Source organism: Stylophora pistillata, chromosome 5 (genome assembly GCF_964205215.1).
Source record: "Stylophora pistillata chromosome 5, jaStyPist1.2, whole genome shotgun sequence".
Lineage (NCBI taxonomy): Eukaryota > Metazoa > Cnidaria > Anthozoa > Scleractinia > Pocilloporidae > Stylophora > Stylophora pistillata.
The window spans coordinates 37,145,643-37,164,335 of record NC_142523.1 but is presented as its reverse complement, the minus strand read 5'-3'; the positions used below and the strand labels follow the sequence as shown (position 1 = coordinate 37,164,335).

Here is an 18,693-nt window from a genome sequence, read left to right as displayed (position 1 = left end):
GCGACTTAAAAGATTATTAAACCTGAAATCAAACAAGGAACAGAAACTCGTGCTATATGGGGCACTTACAAACATAATAAAAAAGAAAGAAATACTCTGTCTTAGCGTCAAGAGGATATCAGGAGAAGGTTTAAAAGAAAGGGCGCTCCGGTGGACTGCTAGATCAAAACTATGTTGATGTACGAGAAAGGGAAAATGGAAGAGAGATTAAAATTCATTATATGATAAGCGTTTTGATTGGTTCTTACTTATGATTTATCAAATAAAACAAATACATTCCAACTCGTTGTCTGTATGTTCTGCAAATGATCACAGATGACGTCAAAATGTGGTTATTAATTTCAGGGCGGAGGAGACTGTGGCTGCCAAGCCGGTTTGTCCTGTTCGTTGACCAAGAATATAATCTACAATGGACAGGTTATTCCTGTTAAACAGTGCATGCCGGAAGGAATGGACATTGAGGTGGAAGAGGTGGATCTGGATAACCAGTCTTCTGACGAACCAATGAGGAAAAAACGATTTCTTTTTAACGTAAGAATCTCAACTTCCTCTCCGCGCTTAGATGACCAAAAGGCTATGAGGGGGAGGGGGTAGGGGGAGGAGGAGGTTTACTGAGGGAGCGAAAGAGTAATATCCCCCAGTTTTACTGAAAAGTATGATGAACTTCCTGAAAATATACCCCACATCCACATGGAAGCCTGAACCACTGGTATTGTCTCAGCCCTAAACTATACCCACCCACCCCTACTCGGTTATCGCACTGCTTCTTACGATGCCTCGAGTCTCAAATTAATTTTGTTCAATTATCAAATACCGAGAGAAGAATTTCCCGTAAGGATGGGCCTCATTCTAAGGGTTACCTTTGGACACGCCGAATCTGTGTTCCCATGCTTTTTCGCAAGAAATTTGATCTTCGTTGTCATCAAGTATCTCTTGATAGAATTGATGCTGGGAGTGTTGTCCTCCCAAGACAAATTCAACATTAAAGAAATGAAAAAAAGGATTTATTTTAGCTGATCTTCTCAGTCCGAGGTATATCATTTTTTTAATTACGCCATGTTGCATTTTCATAGAGGTGCAGTTCCGAGGCTGAATGTCAAGATAACTACTGCTGTGCGCTTGGCAAACGTTGCGCTCCTAAACTCGGAGAGTTCTTCACTTGTTTTTTTGTGGTCAGTAACAAAGTTCTCTTTAGAAATGTGTTTGTGACTTTTTGGTAATGAATACACGAAAAGTGAAGTAAAATATTTCTATTCACGATATAAAATCTTCTTTACTTGGTTTTAGTGACAACGTGAGTGTATTATCAGCCAAAGCCATATTTCTTACACTAGTTGTCCCTACGTCGTGAAGATTTCGGTCAAAATATTGGAAAAGTATTGGCACAGTATATTAGCAACAGAAGTCTCAGAAACTTTTCATTATTCATCTCCTTTGAGGTAATTTTGAATTTTGAAGGAGATCACATGATTTTTATGAAGAACAGGGGAAGGGGGGATGAGTGATCGCCAAGAAAGTATAAAGGGGGGACTCGAGAAAATAGACTGTCAATTAACTGTCAATGGTAAGAGGAGTGGGGCATAAAGATGTCACCAGGTGTTATGGGGGAATCAAATAAATGTTTTTTGGACACAACCAAATTCCTCCAAGATCCCCCCAGTTCACTTATTTGATAAAACAGTTAACACTGGTCCCTTAATCTTTCTGTATAATTTCTTTACATGAGTGCGCTTCGTATTTTTTTCTCTCTCTCTCTTTTTTTGCCATAGAGCAAGCATAACTGCGGTTGTGGTAATGGTTTGGCCTGCAGAGTAACAACCACGATCCGATTGCCTTTTGGTATCAAAATTCCCATCAAACAGTGTGTGAAGCCTGAGTAAACATGGCGCTGAACTGATATCATCCAAAATTGCAGATAAAGTAGTTTGAAATTTGTAGAGCAAAGTCTGTAAAAACAAAAGGAGGAATAAAAGCACATTGAAAACCTTAAACAATCTCTTTCCAAAATATGACTTTGTCAGCGGGTATTAGAGAACGCCAAATATGAGTCAGGTCCCTCACGGTCACGGTCAGTGTTGTCTGTATCGGGAAGGGTTGGGGAGGGGAAGAAAAGTAGAAGGGGGGAGGGGAGCGTCAATTGGTGGGAAATTTGAGCATCGTAGCATGGTATGAAACCTTACTAGTCAGCGAATGTTAGCTTCGCTGTTATTCCTCTCTTGACTATGCATTCTCTCGTAAATTAAAATAAGAATATGGTTTGTATGAGGATAACTAACTTTTCTTGATGCTTTTTCTAGTTCTCGCACCCGTTTCATAGTTGATTTTTAAGACTCGTACCGAGATTTTCTGTGTTCATCCACTGTTAATGGCGCGGTTGAAGAGTTGAAGATAACGGATTTCAAGACTAAGATGTTCCCGTTTGCTCATAAAAAAAAAAAAATTGGAAAAATTAAAGAGCCCCATGTGAAGTCCAATTAAAATTTGGCACTGTAATGCTTACCAATGAGAAATTGTTCTTTGTGTACATTGTGTATGTGTACTGGTATGTGCTATTATCTATGCATAAGACGTAGCTTCTGCCTGGGCTTGAATGAACGGATATTTGGAAGAAGTGTGATTCACATTTAGTAGAGTGACCTGTTCAGATCAAGTACATCTAAACAAAGATATTGTTTAGGTATATTATTACTTTTTTTAAAAACCTTACACTTGCTCAATTTTTGGCATATTAATGTACAGTTTTTCATCATCTGTTGACAATTTGCCATTTTCTTCCGATTTATTCTATTCATTTTCATATGTATGTTCTTCCGGCCCAGGAAAATATCTGGTGTTCTTTTTCTATCCCTCTGACTTGCAAGTATCAGATTTTAGTAACGTCTTTAAAATGAATTAAAAGCAAGTTGTACTTTGCCGCCTGCTTGCTATCCTCATAAATTACTTAATTAGCCATCTCTCCACAACTGTTACAGTAATCATGACTGTCCCCAAGGGGACTGGTAATGAAAGGTTTCCTTTATTGTTATGACCCTAATGCTTGAACCAGCGTGACGCTGTAGGGAGACATTAGATACCAAGAACTCCGAGCTGTCTGAGGGTTGAAAAATTTCGATTAGTCTCAGCGAACAACTCGACGGAAAAATAATTACCAGCCGCTGTTCGGGAAATGAGCCCACGCTCTTATTTAGATCCCAGTAACTGACGGAAATCGAACCTGCATGTGGATTTCAGGATCGGAGCTGACGGTAGGAGAGAATACTTTGCTGTTTGTCTCTTTACCAGGGTGCCTGGCAAAATATGGATATTTTTTGCTTTTATAGATTTGATGACCTTTCAAGCTGGCCCTTTGTTAAGTAGAGCCAATTGCCCTTATCCCAGCGAATAACAGGTAACTCGTGGGTCTTACCCTCGTAATGTAATGTTCTGTTCGAAATAAATGTGCAAGAAAAGATTATGAAGACAAGGGAGGGGTGTGGTGGGGCAGGGATTTGACCACCGCTGAACAGAATGTTACCTTTTCTGTTGGTAGTTTTGTTCTTTCCGAAACCCTTTTTACAATAATATTTCAATGCTAACCAGAAGGGTGATGCTCCAGGTACAAAGGCTTCATTTTCTCTAAAACTTTACGGGTGTAAACTCCAGTAAATATATAGAAAGAAGTAAGAAGAATCGATATCAAGATCTTGGAAGTATAAGTGTTGATGAAATGGACTACAACTGGATTATGTACGAAGTAAATACAAAAGAACTCCTTTGTTACCGCATTACATAATTTAATATAATGTCTGCTCTAGGTTTTTCCAATAGTACATTACCTCTAAAGTGGAAAGTGGTATAACGATTTAAAATGCATTTAAAAAGGTTTTCTACATCTTGTAGCAAGCCAAAAACTTCAAAGGTAAAATATCTTTAGATTATCTGTAACACCAAAATTGAGACCTGGTAATTAGCTTATGCTTAAAGCTGTTCGGAAAATCATAAAATTGTTTTTCGTGTCTGTGAAAATGACTTGATAATAAACAACATGAGGTTGCACATTGATTTTTTTACAAAAAGTTGCTGAATAGTCCCAACGGAGACCATGTAAAATTAGTGCAAAAGCTTTTTCTACATAATATGTCTTTCGTATGGCCGTAACATTAGCTACTCAAAATCCACAGACAATCTGTTATCTGATTTTCATCAGTATAAATCCCCAAAACTGAATATAATGAAAGTCCAAAAAGAGTTTTGAAATGTAGATACAGTTGATCGTTTTGGTTGCAATTAAAGTCGCTTATTTAATCATTGCTTCGCAGCAGGTTGTTTAATACTTCCAGCCGCTGCTTAACGTTTAATTTGTGGTTTCCCTCTGTTAGTTCAATCTACCATCGGTCGATGCCACACACCAGGGATCTAGTCATGTCTCGTCTGCACGCAAATCCCTCTGTAATGACCTAAAAGAAAAATGAAAGAAATACGAGATATAGAGGCATATTCAAATTTGAGGTATTCCTTGAGTTCCTGTAAGGGACTCTCAACATGGGGATGGGGATCCTAGATGAATGAAGTAACCAGCCTAGCCGTGGTCGAAAAAGAGTCCTCGTCTACATACAATCTTACAACTCCAGAATCCCGGGGTGAGAAATTGTTGGCGTGCTCGCTCATGTAACATGAACGCAGCCCCGGACGGATCACCCCACCTTAACACGTTTATATGGGAAATTGTCGGACAGACCAAGCAATCTGCCAAGGCAGGTTAACCCCCCCCCCCCCATCATGTAAACGTGATTCCCATAAAATAAGAGACTATCTGGACAGGCGGGTACCACTTTCCTGGGGTCCCCAACCTCCATGTAAACAAGCCCCAACAAAATGAACCTAAGTCCCGTGCGTTATTGAACGGAGTGACTCAACTCAAGACACATGTCCTTGGTTTTTTTGCTCTCTTTGCATCACGCACCTTCTATCTCGGCTGTTGGATCAAAGTGAAGTTTATAAAGATAAAACTGAATTTGACCTCAGAGTAACTGAAAAGATGTACAAGTCCTAATTCACGAGTTGTCAATGTAAGGATAAAGTAATGATTAACATCTCACTTTTCCTTGATTGAACAAAATTAAAAGTGCACTCACGTTGAGAACATCTACATCTGGGTGAATTCCAGTTTCACGTCATCTCCAATGAGGACAAAAGGCGCCCAGTAATACGCTTTTCTAAACATTGCAGTTTCTCTCATGCACTTCGTGGCTTGATTGAGAGCTTCACTGGCACTCCTCCCTTCAGCCAGGGCTCCGTAAAAATATTCCATGAACATCAGAGTACCATTGTCGGCAATGTCCCAGAGGGATACCAGAATGGATCGAGCACCGGAACCCAAGAACGCCCGTGCAATGCCAACCACACCCTCGGCCATGACCTCTCCGCAAGCGCTGTGACAACAGCTCAACACAACCAGCTTTGCTCGCAGCCCAACTTGTAAGACGTCTTCTATTCTCAGTAAATAGTCTTCCTCTTGAGCTTTACGAGTTGTCCTCTTGATGTTTGGTGCCAAAAGAATTTCTCCTGTTTCTTTTTTACCATGTGCTGCAATGTGAATTAGGGCAACTGAGGACATTCGCCTTAGTACCTCGTACTTTGTCGCCTCCTCTCCAATAAGAGGAGCAATGCCGATGATTTCTCCAATCATCTTCACCTCATTCCTTGCACCCGGAAGTTGACCCAGCAATTTCTCCTGATGAATAACCTGTTTGTAACACGGATCACCCACGAGCAGGGCACCGGTTTTAACATGTAATTCTTTCGGGCTGTCAGTGATTGATTTTAAAATGGATAAGGATGGAAGCACTCGAATCCTGAAAGATTCGCACAGATACCTTGAATTCAAATCCACCAATGCAGCGTAAGGCACCAAGCAGAGTGGACCTTCAGGAACAAATACAATTTCATCCCCTTCCACCAAATCAGCGATAGGAGTAACTATGATATCATGGAGCTTCCTCAGGGCATTTGTCATGGAGTTTCGCAAGGAGTCATCGTTCGCTCCTTTTCCATCTCGGCCCACTTCAGGTAAACTCATTTCCCATTCAACAGCAGCCCTTGAATTGACTTGTGAGCGAGTAGCCTTATTCAGAGAGGTGATATAGAATTCTAATTCATCCTGGTAAACAAAGTTGTTCACATGCTTCATTCTCGATCCGACGACTTTCCCATTCCGAATAACCCACGAAACAATGTAAGGTCCGGTGATTCCTAGAAAAACTGCATCTGATAAAATATTTTTTAGTGAAAGGCAATCAGAGCGTTTTCCAGAGCTCCACCGAGCGTAGGCCTGTACTAAGTTATACTTTGCATCTACCAAGTCTCCTAGAGCCTGTGCACGTCCCTCCTCGGCAGCAAGAAGAGCTTTGACATCCTCACCCTGTCTCAAAAGAACGCGCCAAATACCCTTGTATGCTGTTTGGTAAACATTTCGGAACGAGATCTTCCATACATCGTGAGTCAGAAGAGTAGCACGAAGCTCATTAAAAACCTTCCCACTGGAAACAAAATAGTCCAGGGCCAATTGGAGATATCCCTGCCCTTCATAAATGACAGCAAGATTACATTGAGTTATAGCAATCACAAGCATTTGCCCCTCTTCTTTGGCAATTTTTAGAGCGCTTTTAGAGTACTCGATGGCTGTTTTGAACTGTCCTAGACCATCATAAGCATTGCCAAGATTTGCATAACTCCTTCCTTCTCCAGCCTTGTCTCCCACTTCTTTGGCAATTTCTAGGTCACGTTTATGGTACTCGATGGCTGTTTTGAACTGTCCTAGACCATGATAAGCATTGCCAAGATTTCCATAACTCCCTCCTTCTCCAGCCTTGTCTCCCACTTCTTTGGCAATTTCTAGGTGACGTTTATGGTACTCGATGGCTGTTTTGAACTGTCCTAGACCATCATAAGCATTGCCAAGATTTTGATAACTCTTTCCTTCTCCAGCCTTGTCTCCCACTTCTTTGGCAATTTCTAGGCCACGTTTATGGTACTCGATGGCTGTTTTGAACTGTCCTAGACCATCATAAGCATTGCCAAGATTTTGATAACTCCATCCTTCTCCAGCCTTGTTTCCCACTTCTTTGGCAATTTCTAGGTGACGTTTATGGTACTCGATGGCTGTTTTGAACTGTCCTAGACCATGATAAGCAATGCCAAGATTTGCATAACTCCTTCCTCTTCCAGCCTTGTCTCCCACTTCTTTGGCAATTTCTAGGTCACGTTTATGGTACTCGATGGCTGTTTTGAACTGTCCTAGACGATTATAAGCATTGCCAAGACCTCCATAACTCCCTCCTTCTCCAGCCTTGTCTCCCACTTCTTTGGCAATTTCTAGGTCACGTTTATGGTACTCAATGGCTGTTTTGAACTGTCCTAGACCATGATAAGCATTGCCAAGACTTCCATAACGCCTTCCTTCTCCAGCCTTGTCTCCCACTTCTTTGGCAATTTCTAGGCCACGTTTATGGTACTCGATGGCTGTTTTAAACTGTCCTAGACCATGATAAGCATTGCCAAGATTTCCATAACTCATTCCTTCTCCAGCCTTGTCTCCAACTTCTTTGGCAATTTCTAGGTGATGTTTATGGTACTCGACGGCTGTTTTGAACTGTCCTAGAAAATTATAAGCATTGCCAAGATTTCCATAACTCCCTCCTTCTCCAGCCTTGTCTCCCACTTCTTTGGTAATTTCTAGAACACGTTTAAGGTACTCAATGGCTGTTTTGAACTGTCCTAGACCACAATAAGCAATGCCAAGATTTCTATAACTCCTTCCTTCTTCAGCCTTGTCTCCCACTTCTTTGGCAATTTCTAGGTGACGTTTATGGTACTCGATGGCTGTTTTGAACTGTCCTAGATTACGATGAGCATTGCCAAGATTAGCATAACTCGTTCCTTCTCCAGCCTTGTCTCCCACTTCTTTGGCAATTTCAAGGTGACGTTTATGGTACTCGATGGCTGTTTTGAATTGTCCTAGATTACGATGAGCATTGCCAAGATTTGAATAACTCCTTCCTTCTCCAGCCTTGTCTCCCACTTCTTTGGCAATTTCTAGGTCACGTTTATGGTACTCGATGGCTGTTTTGAACTGTCCTAGACCATGATGAGCATTGCCAAGATTTGCATAACTCTTTCCTTCTCCAGCCTTGTCTCCCACTTCTTTGGTAATTTCTAGAACACGTTTAAGGTACTCAATGGCTGTTTTGAACTGTCCTAGACCACAATAAGCAATGCCAAGATTTCCATAACTCGTTCCTTCTCCAGCCTTGTCTCCCACTTCTTTGGCAATTTCTAGGTGACGTTTATGGTACTCGATGGCTGTTTTGAACTGTCCTAGATCATGATAAGCACTGCCAAGATTTGCAGAAATATATCCCTCTGCAGCCTTGTCTCCTACTTCTTTGGCAATTTCTAGGTGATGTTTATGGTACTCGATGGCTGTTTTGAAATGTCCTAGACCACCATAAGCATTGCCAAGATTTTCATAACTTCTTCCTTCCCTAGCATTGTCTTTCACCTGTCTGGCCATACGTTTTACTGCCTGGTTTAGGTCTTCCTAAGGGTTTGGAAATGTGTGGCAAACGTTTATTATACTATTATTCGAACACTTAGTTTTAGGTCCGAATGAAGGTCTTGCATTAAAGGCCAGAGAAAACTAGTTTCCTTGTTAGACCTTCGTGATTGGTCTATGACATACACTAGTACAAAGGTTTTATGAATTCCTCGTTCGATGTGGATTTTCGAGTGACATGTCGTCTTTGTGAAAGTGACTAAGCGCTAAAAAATGAGGTGATGGAGGGGCAGGCTTATGTTCAAGCCATTGAAATATGCCAATTGATAATCATTAGAACGTAAGTATATTTTACAAGACTTCGGCCCAAAGGCTAATCACTTTTTGATGTTCTGGGTGGAAGAAATGTCATCTTGAACAGCTTGAAGATGAGTTTTGTCTATAGAAGCGACTAAGGAAAACGGAAATTATTTCAGTGTGGATTTCTGACGAAACAGAGAAATCATTTATCACTGAAATTGAATGTGACTTGGGAAGGATCGACAAGTGTTAGGTGCTAGACAGCTCCTGAATTGTTCCTCTCTGTCCCCTCATTTTCCACTATGTGCACCAATACTCTTCCAGTAAGGCGGCAAACAATCTTAGCTTATAATAGAATTATAATACGACTGAAAACTGGTTCTTAAGTGCGTGGTTCGCCTTTAATTTCAAATACTAGAAGTTTTAATTCACGTGAAAAATACACACTGACGATTTAAATCGATAGAAATAGTTGACGTATGAAATAATTTCTTACTAAAAATAACTGTTGTAGTTATTTAAACCATCATAATTTCATATTGAGTAGCAAAAAGTGCCTAAAAAGTTTTTCAGATCGACAAAAAGGACCAAAAAGTTTTAAAATTCGATTTTTGGTTTCAAAATGGTGACAACTTTGCCGGCAAAAAGAGAACCGACGAGATCGAATCTATCTTGCTCTAGGTGTGACTCAAATCTCCCCTACGACCTGAAAGCTTTATGACTTTGCGAATACAATCCGAGAGTTATCGGAATCATCATCAAATAGTTAGTTGAACCTTGTTTATAAAACATATTAACTATTAACAGTAATGTGCGCTCGTCCGAGGCACTCCTAGGGTGAGCAGACTCGGTTGCCAGCTTGCTTCTGTCATAGAAATTGAATTCATAGGAATGTGACATTTAGAGCTTAAAAAGGATGAATGAGTTATCGAAACGTCATTCTAAATTATTATCGCTCATTTTTATTCTTAATGGTTTGTCCAAAGCCCTCGGTACACCTTGAATTGGCAGAGAAAAACAATACAAGGTTCCTAGGGCATACTTAACCGCTAATATTTTGCACCTAATAGACGAGGGATCAATCGCCATCCAATACTGGCTACTACATGTCCGTGTGATCGTAACGACACAGCGATGTAATTGGTTGGTTTACGTTACCAGATCTGGATTAAAAGATTTGAACTCGAGATGCTCGTTTTAACCCGTTTAAATTTTTTGGCCGCCTAACATAATTTCAAGAGAAAAATCGAGTTTCCAGATGGGATTTGAACCCACGACCCTCTGCGATCTAGTCGGATGCTCTAATCACTGAGCTACAAGAGACTCAATGGTGAGCAAGGGTCTATTAGTGGGTATTGACTAGAGCCGCATCACGCGGCTACACAGCCAAACATCAGCTAGCGCATAGAAGCTCACTAACAGCATCACGCTGTCACATTAAAGCATCAAATGCATTAAAGCATCACATGCAGCCAACCAGCCCTCAAAGTGAGCATGTAAAGATAAAATAGACAGTTTTTGATATAGGAGGCAAATAGAGTTTCCAGATGGGATTTGAACCCACGGGATTTGAATACCCAATTGAATACCCAATACCCACGGGATGGGATTTGAATATCGAATTAGTGGGTATTGAAATCAATACCCACAAATTGACCCTTGCTCACCATAGAGTCTCTTTTAGCTCAGTGGTTAGAGCATCCGACTAGATCACGGAGGGTCGTGGGTTCCAATCCCATCTGGAAACTCGATTTTTCTCTTATGACAAAAATTTTTTATCTCATCTTAACATAATTTCATTTAAAGAAACAGTTATGAAGGGATTCTCAAGTTTACCTTTTCTTGCTGTGGCTTTATCTCTCCGGATGCGATTGTCTCCCCAACACACTTGTTTAGTAGATGACGCAATCTTTCGCTATTATCGCCTATCTTCGTATCGTTAAGTCAAATGAAACTGCTGAGAGGAAGGGTGGAAGGCTCAAAGCCTGTTTAACTCAGTGTTTTGGTGAATGCCATTTATAGACTGCAAGACGTCTTTATGTTCTAACTGCAAGGTGCCTTTTTGGCTGTTGAAAACTCCCTGAAACCACGTCGCAACAAAGATTTGAATGACCTTTAAGACAAAATTGTCAATGATAACTGTAGTTACTTTGCAGTACACATAGTCATTTATTCCTTGTGCAATCCGTTTAAGTGATCCACTTTTCAGCTTTTCTTATTGTTCGCTTTGCCACTTTGTCTGCCTCTTAAATGTCATTTTATACTCATTAACATTAATTTGAACGAGGGATAAATTGTGTCGAGTCACTTCGAGAGAAGTCTGCGCAAAGGAGCAGGGATTACTAACAAATGCTTTCCAAATATCACTTAGTATAAAACAATGTACGGATATCGTACCCTTTTGACCAAGAAAGGAGAAGCGTTTTGCCCCAAATGCACTCATTGGAAAAGTCTGATCGCTAAGTTCTGATTTAAGATAAATTGACACTTTGTGACATGTAGAGAGGCAAGGAATTATTGTTTAAATGCTTGAGTAGAAATGGAATGATTGATCTCTTAAGATGATAACTTGCCAAGGCAAGGAGAATTACATCTTAGCGAAAATTGACACAACAGGAACGTTTTTAATACGCTCAAAAAGGCTGAAGAACTATATATAAGTATTTCGTGATGTTTTGACGGGATAAAAGAAAAGGGCATCTAAGAATTACAAGAGGTTTCAAATTTTGTTTGTTATAAAAGGAAGTAAGGGGCCACCAGTTTGATGCAAATGGCATACATTTTAAGAGTTATGGAACGAGCCTCTAAGGGAAAACGGGTGGATTAGGGCTTTAATCGTCACACAGACTAGCAGATGAAGAAAAGATAGAACTGTGACAGCAATAGAGAAACAGCGAATGAGTGCTGATTAAAATGGAATTAGAACTGGCAGTTTCAGAGGGGAAGGACAACGGCTGGGAAGATTTTTATTTTAATTGACATTCCTGAATCATAGTTAGAGATGGAGAAAAGCTGTGAAAACAGAAGAACTACAGGGAGAATGGCAAGCAGATTAAAATATTTTAACTTCAACTGGGGCCAGCATCAAAGCGTGTTCGCATTCCAAAGAGAACCTTTAATTTAGATGGAAAATGAAATGTGCATTACACGAATGTGGAAAGAGTAAGACATTAAGATCCACCACTTGTCAGTGCTGGGTGAAAAGGTTACATGTGACTAAGACATATTTGGGCAGGGAAGGCGCGATACTCTCCTCGCGGCCTTTTCGCCATTTGAGCGCTTTGTTTTGTATATCTGCAAAAAACCTCAAAAACTTGGGCCTGTTTGTGAGATTGTTGACAAATTGGTATCTATTGTTTATGCCAGGACAATGGATAATGTATCGTTTTTCCTGTGCAAAGCGGGTGTGCAAGATGTCGATAGCTGAGGAAAAACGTGAAACGGCGCAAGATAAAGCTCGGGTATTGCTTTTAGGTGGATAATCTGTTATCCTTGAGGCCCTGGCGATGAGTAGAGCGCGATTAGTCTCTTAGGCATTATAGCAGTAGATATACAGTCAATAAATACCTCCAACTCGTAGTCAGAGCTTAGCGACAGGTGGTGTTTCTGGTTGAGAGGGTTAACATATTTTGCTGAAGGAAAAGGCAATCTTCAAATTACCGCCATACATCGTCGAGAAACTATCAGTAGTTCTACCGTACATGCAGAAAGCCATGAGGATGTTTATAGCAGAGGACCATGACCATACGAAAGCTAATAAAAGAATCGTCGGGGTATCGGTATTAACACTGAGCTTTATTGGACCTAGGAGGGGTAAGAGCGAGGAGAGCAGGTGGATTTACGAGCCAAAGCCTAGGCAGTCTTAGCAGTGGAATATCCAGATGGAAGAACAGGGCTGTTGTTTGGGCCTTTGACATCTAAAGTAGTTTCCTACCGGGGCTAACAACATAAGAGCATATCCCTTGTCGCAAAGCTGTGAAAGAGGTCTTTGGACCCAACTCTAAACTATCGGCCAGAATGGAAAGGTTGGTGTTACGTTTGATGCACTCCAAGGCATGATTCTTGTAGGACCGAAATGATTAGGTCATTACAATTGGCTCAAATTGCCTCTTTAACTTTTAAAAACCAAGTCTTCCACGTGTCGACAATAGGGAGCTTAAGCAACCACGACGACGAACGGAGGACGATGACCGGAAGTTGCAAGAACGTCACTGCGCAAGCACGAACCAAGAATTCCGTCGTCGTCTTGTCGTCGACGACTTGAGAAGGACCTGTTTCACGTCGTCGTGAACTTCCGAACTTCAAAGCAGTTTTTCTCATCAAAAGGTGCGGGTTTATTGTCAGTTTTTAGACAGTCTATGGCCGGTTGGAGTTTGTATTCGCTTCTTCGTTTGATTTAAACCACCCTGTTCAGTTTTCTAAAGAAATAAAATTCGAAAACCCACCAACTCATATTCTTTCCACCGCACAACAGATGTCAAGTCAAGCGGTGAAAGCGACCACGTAAGGTTTAAATTTATTTGAGTATATTTTATGAAAGAGTGCTGTTTATTATTTTTATTGAATGGAAAGTTTTAAATGGCAGTGTAATACACCTCTGCGTTCGGTCAAAAGCTGTGTATGGAACTGCCGGATTATTGCTACTTAAAAATTTTGCTTGTTGCTGTTCTTCAATCGAGACGCTTTAAACAACAAAGAATTCTTCAGATCGGTGCGTTAACATGAGCTTGAATACCTGTCAGGTTTTCCGAATCTATTTTCAAAATGTTTGATATAGATTTACAGCCATAAAAATTATTCCGACAAAATCACACGGGAAAAAATAGTATTCTTGGGTGAAGCGCGACGACTGCTATCTGTGCCGATTGCTACCTAGTATTGATTAAATTGACAGACTTACGTCGTTTGCTCGCCAAAGGAAGGAGCATCAAAGGTAGAACATATCAGGCTAAAGCATGTTGTAAATAAAGCTAAAGCTTAATAATTCCTTGGACTTTTGATGTTCAAGAATTGAATAACTTACTCTCGAACTTTCGATATATATGTGGAAATTTGATCAGTGAGTGAGAATAAGAAGGTTTTGGACGTCTATGAACGATGTCATTTCTTAAACTGACGAAGCGAGAGTAAACAAGATTTCAGACGTCGTCGTCCTTGAGCAACTTCACTACTTAAGTTTCATTTTCCCGCTAAAAACGACGTCCTCGTTCCAGACCCTCCGCGATTACTTGACGTCGTCGTCGTCCCTTTCGTCGTGGTTGCTTAAGCTCCCTAATACTACCGTGTGACATGAGTTCGGCTACTCCCTATACGTCTCCGAAAACTGAACGAGCAGGGGATACATCAATGCAAGAGAAATTGTAGCCTTCAATAAATGAAAAGTGAGTCTTGTAAACAATATCAGTGCTCAAAAGAAATGAGTGCACGCTAAGCCCAACCATACTTATGGCAATCTGACCTAACCTCTGACACAGAGGTCGATACCACATGCCTCTTCACGTGCTAGCCCTATAAAGTTGTCTTATGACATGAGCATTTCAACAAGGAAGCCAGAATCTAAATGAGGTGACGTATGGATAGTATACTCGTCGTCTCTTTCCGAGACCTGACGAGTTAAGAAGGCAAATAGAATAACATAGAAAAGGTGGTTTCGCTTTAAGTGACCGCTTAATACAGGTGAAGGACAATGCAAAAAAGGCCCTTGGGACTCATTCAAAGGTGACCACGACCGCTTAATAAAAGTGAAATTAAAGTAATTAAGGAGAAACAAATTCAATACTTTGACAACTGTCCGACTAATACAGGGTGATCGCTTAATACAGGTCTGACTGTTGTTTGAAGCACTTTTTACATCTTTTATACGAATGAATCTCTCAAAGGATATAGCTAGTCCTTTCTGACACCAGATCTTTGCTTCATCATACAACTTAAGCTGTACACAAGCTTCAGCTCCTATAAAAACAATATTTGGTGGGAAATAGGTAAGTGTCTTTATTGAGAAGACAAAAGATTGGCATTTACACTACACAAAGATGTTTTCCGGTGTGTGACCACGTAGATATGAGCCGAGAAATTTTATGTCAACGTAGCCAGAGCCTTTTTACTGAATGGCGGCTAAAGCAAAACTTACCTTTCTTAAGGGCTTTGGTGAAAGTTGGCTCCAATTGAACGGCAACCGAGGCATCCTCCAGGCTGTTTTCAAAGTTTTCTAAGAGAGAGATATCATACAATAGTAAAAACAGTATCCGATTCGCTTTTAAACTGGCCTGTTTACTACTATTTTGAGTTTTTTTTCGCGGCTGAGTGATCAGAAAACCTGCACGATCATTTCACCTACGATAATGAGATAAGAAGGGGGACTGGAGAGGAGGTAGAGGAGAATACACGCGGGAATTGACGGTGTTAACGGGATTTACTTATTTATTTCCCCCCTATTTTTAACATTAGGACCTACAACTTTAGCTTCCCTAACCTCCAAACGTTAAACAAGAGTCGTGAGTGATATGAAGCTCTCTTCGGGGCTTCTAGTCTAATAAAAGTTGCAAGATACGGATTCTTTGTCTTAAGTAGTCATTATATTACTGGATATTCTGCAACTTGTTTGGAGTCATCGATAAACGTTCAGAAAAATGAGCCTAAAATGGGACCACATAACCCTTTTCGAAGATGAACTTTTAAAGTAAACTACAAATTTTTTAACATTCAAATTCCATACCTAAATGGAAATGTGCTGCTGCCCTGTTACTGTAGAGTTTGGCTGTCAGCCGATTATCTTTGCAGTTTAGTTGAAGTCCCTCGGTGTAGAGTTGTATTGCACCATGATAATCTCCCAGCATGTATTCTTTGTTACCTTGCTGAAGACAGTCCTTTCCTATCACTAAAAATGCAGGAAAACGGAAACGTTACTTGATATGACCACTAACTTGCAGCACCTAGGATACCCAGTAAAGTAATGCTCATGTCCAAAACTATACAAGTCCATTTACTCAGTGTTCATTTCTCATATTTTTTCAAATGAAACATGGGTTTTACGATTTTGAGAACATTTTGAGCAAGTGGATCAAGAAAATGTGATCCACAATGACAAAAACGATAAAACAGCCCCAGCAAGAAAACAAAGACTTAACAACAGCTTATGGCAACAAAAGTAAATAACTGGTTTAAAGAGCGGGGAAACACAAACAACAAAGGCGCGATAGGTTAGATTTATTTGACATTTGATTGGCAAGTCCGTGACGACATTTTGAAAACAATCGTTAAATAAACTCAAACAAAACAAGAGAGGTTTTGGAATTATATTTTCCATTAATGTACGTTGCCGTTCACAGCATTCCATGATTTGAACTGTAACATAACCAAAGTAAAGCGCGCGTTCTGATTGGCCAATTTCGTGTCTACCATTTGCCCATGGATATTCGTTGCTGACATGAACAAATGCAATGACTGTTTTCCGCACGCTTGTTTTTTCTGGTCACGTAATATTTGTGACATAAATAGGAACTCTTTTGCTACAATGTATCGTTGTCATGCTATAAAACAAATGGTCAACACCACAGCGTACGCTACTGAGTTGTGTATGGCATGAGAAGGTTTACTAAGCACTCAAGAAACCAGAGTCCCTCTCGGCTATCGCCCCGCGCGACCCTTACGCTTCTGTGGTACCTAAACACCTCCCACGTGCATCCATTACTCAAAATTAAACGCTGTGGTGTTAACCATTCAATAATTTTCAAGATAAACGGTTCACTTTTTCAATTTACAATTCTTAAAGGTTACCTATTTGTTTCTTTAGGGTACAGAAACCACCTTTTTTTTTCCCGTACGACGGTAGTAATAAGAGTTCCTCCCAAAAATATTAACATTTCACTTCGTTTTATTTGACAAAATTGAAAATGTTTGTACCAAATCAGTTCGAACTCTTAATCCATTTTTTGCAACGTTCCCACGTTTTCTCACAGCGATGACTTACTGATAAGAAAGATTATAACATTGACAAGTTTGTTAAAGACCATAGTTACGGAAATTCGTGGCCGTAAAATAACAAGGTGGTAACAAGATTGAAATAATTTCAGCCTTGCATGACAGACGCTTTAGTATGTAACATCTACCCTAGTATCAGATTGTCTCCCGTCTTCAACGTCTTCGTCAAAGAATGTTTGATCTACCGGTATAAATGATTGAATTGTCCTCTTTCAAGTCCACAGTGAAGCTTAGTTTTACCCTAGAACTTTCTCAAAACTTAAATGTGTCCGAAAATGCCAAGAAAAACAGACGCCTCCGCTAGCTTACGGAATGTGGTGTTGTAAACAATTTCACCATGTGGAATGGATGAGAATTTGAAACGACAGCAGGGATAAAAACCAGTCTGTCGTCGTTAGCTATGCAAGGGTAGCTTATTGTATTGATTTCCTGATCAAACACGGTACTTACTGTAAAAGTGTGCTTGGAATTTCTGCGTTAACCACAGGGTACCTAATTAAACTATGTCGTGACGTAACTGCCGATGTTGCGATTTTCACAAAGTTCAGCCTGGTTTTTTCGTGCGAAAATAGAAAGCCCTAGACTAATTTTTACATCCTCGAGAACAACACTATTTTCACTTATCATGAGCTTAACCTGAACCGATTCTGAGTTACACTGCATGTAGTAAATGATAATTGAAACTTTGCTGCGAAATGTGATATTTGGATTTTGAAATATTGGTAATTTTCAAAAGTGTTCCGTGAGCTCCAGATTAAATAAAATGGTCCCGTTTTTGACTAAAACCATGCCTGTATCCTTCCTATACAAATTTATAAAATTAATATGAGCCTGCTTTCCTTAGCACTTTTCATAAAAAAAGCTCATTTGCCTCTACTCGGGGCACTGATTTCCGCCATTTTACGGCTACCGACGCTCGTTTCAGTTTTCGTGAATTTTCTAGGATAAAGATGCAAGTCTGAAAACAAAACCTCACCACGTTTCTATGTTCACTACAAAGTATCTCTGGGAAAAATTTGAAGGTTTTCAATTTTTCGACCATGTGCCACATTTTTCGATTTCCACTCGGTCAATTCACAACGTCGCTGGTAAATGGCCACTAGTGGGCAAAATATTAAAACAGCTACTAGTGGCCAAAAGGACAAAGCAGTACCTTGTGGCTAAAATGGCGAAAGAGCCACTTGTGGTCAAAATTGCCAAACGGCCGCTTTTCGGCAAGATTCGTAAACGGCCACTTTTGGCCAAAATGGCAAAACAGCCGTCAGTGGCCAAAATCATCCAAAACGGCCACTAGTGGCTAAAATCTCAAAACGGCCACTAATGACCAAAATCTTAAAAACATCAGCTAGTGGCGAAAATGGCAAGACGGTAACTAGTGACCAAAGCTGCAAAACGGCCACTAGTGACCAAAATTGCAAAACAGCCACCAATGGCCAAAATTGCAAAACAGCCATTAGAGGCCAAGAACGGAAAACGGCCACTAGTGGCCAAAATCCCAAAACGGCAAGAAGTGGCTAAGATGGCGCAACGACCTCTAGTGCCCGAAATGGGAAAACGGCCAATAGTTACCAAGATTCCAAAACGGCCACTAGTGGCCAAAATGGCTAAACGGCCCCTGGTGGCCAAATTTCGGAAACGATCACTAGTGGCTAAAATATCGAAATGGTTACTGGCGGCCAAAATTTCAAAACAGCCACTAGTGGCCAAACTTACTAAACAGCCACTAATGGGAAAAATTGCCAAAAGGCCAATAATGGCCAAAATCCCTAAAGGGCGACTATAGTAGCCAAAATCCGAAAACGGCAACTAGCGGTTAAAACGTTTTGTGATATTTTGTTAGCTTTGGCTTGCGCTTACATTGCTTTGGCTTTGGTTTAACA

The 18,693-nt window shown here is 40.4% G+C and overlaps 1 protein-coding gene and 1 pseudogene across 2 annotated transcripts in view; one reads left to right on the top strand and one right to left on the bottom strand.

The window, feature by feature from the left end:
* The window catches only part of LOC148731789 (uncharacterized), an 88,587-nt pseudogene that overhangs the window by 16,989 nt on the left and 52,905 nt on the right, over positions 1-18,693 (top strand). The gene's annotated exons all lie outside the window — the stretch shown is intronic.
* Positions 3,766-16,845, bottom strand: LOC148731796 (uncharacterized). Its single transcript, XM_088760798.1, has 6 exons — positions 16,803-16,845; positions 15,549-15,710; positions 14,964-15,041; positions 14,376-14,785; positions 5,115-8,578; positions 3,766-4,436 (listed from the first exon to the last, which is right to left on the bottom strand). Exons 1-5 carry the CDS (start codon positions 16,843-16,845, stop codon positions 5,126-5,128), a joined length of 4,146 nt encoding a protein of 1,381 aa, XP_088616924.1. The 3' UTR covers positions 3,766-4,436; positions 5,115-5,125.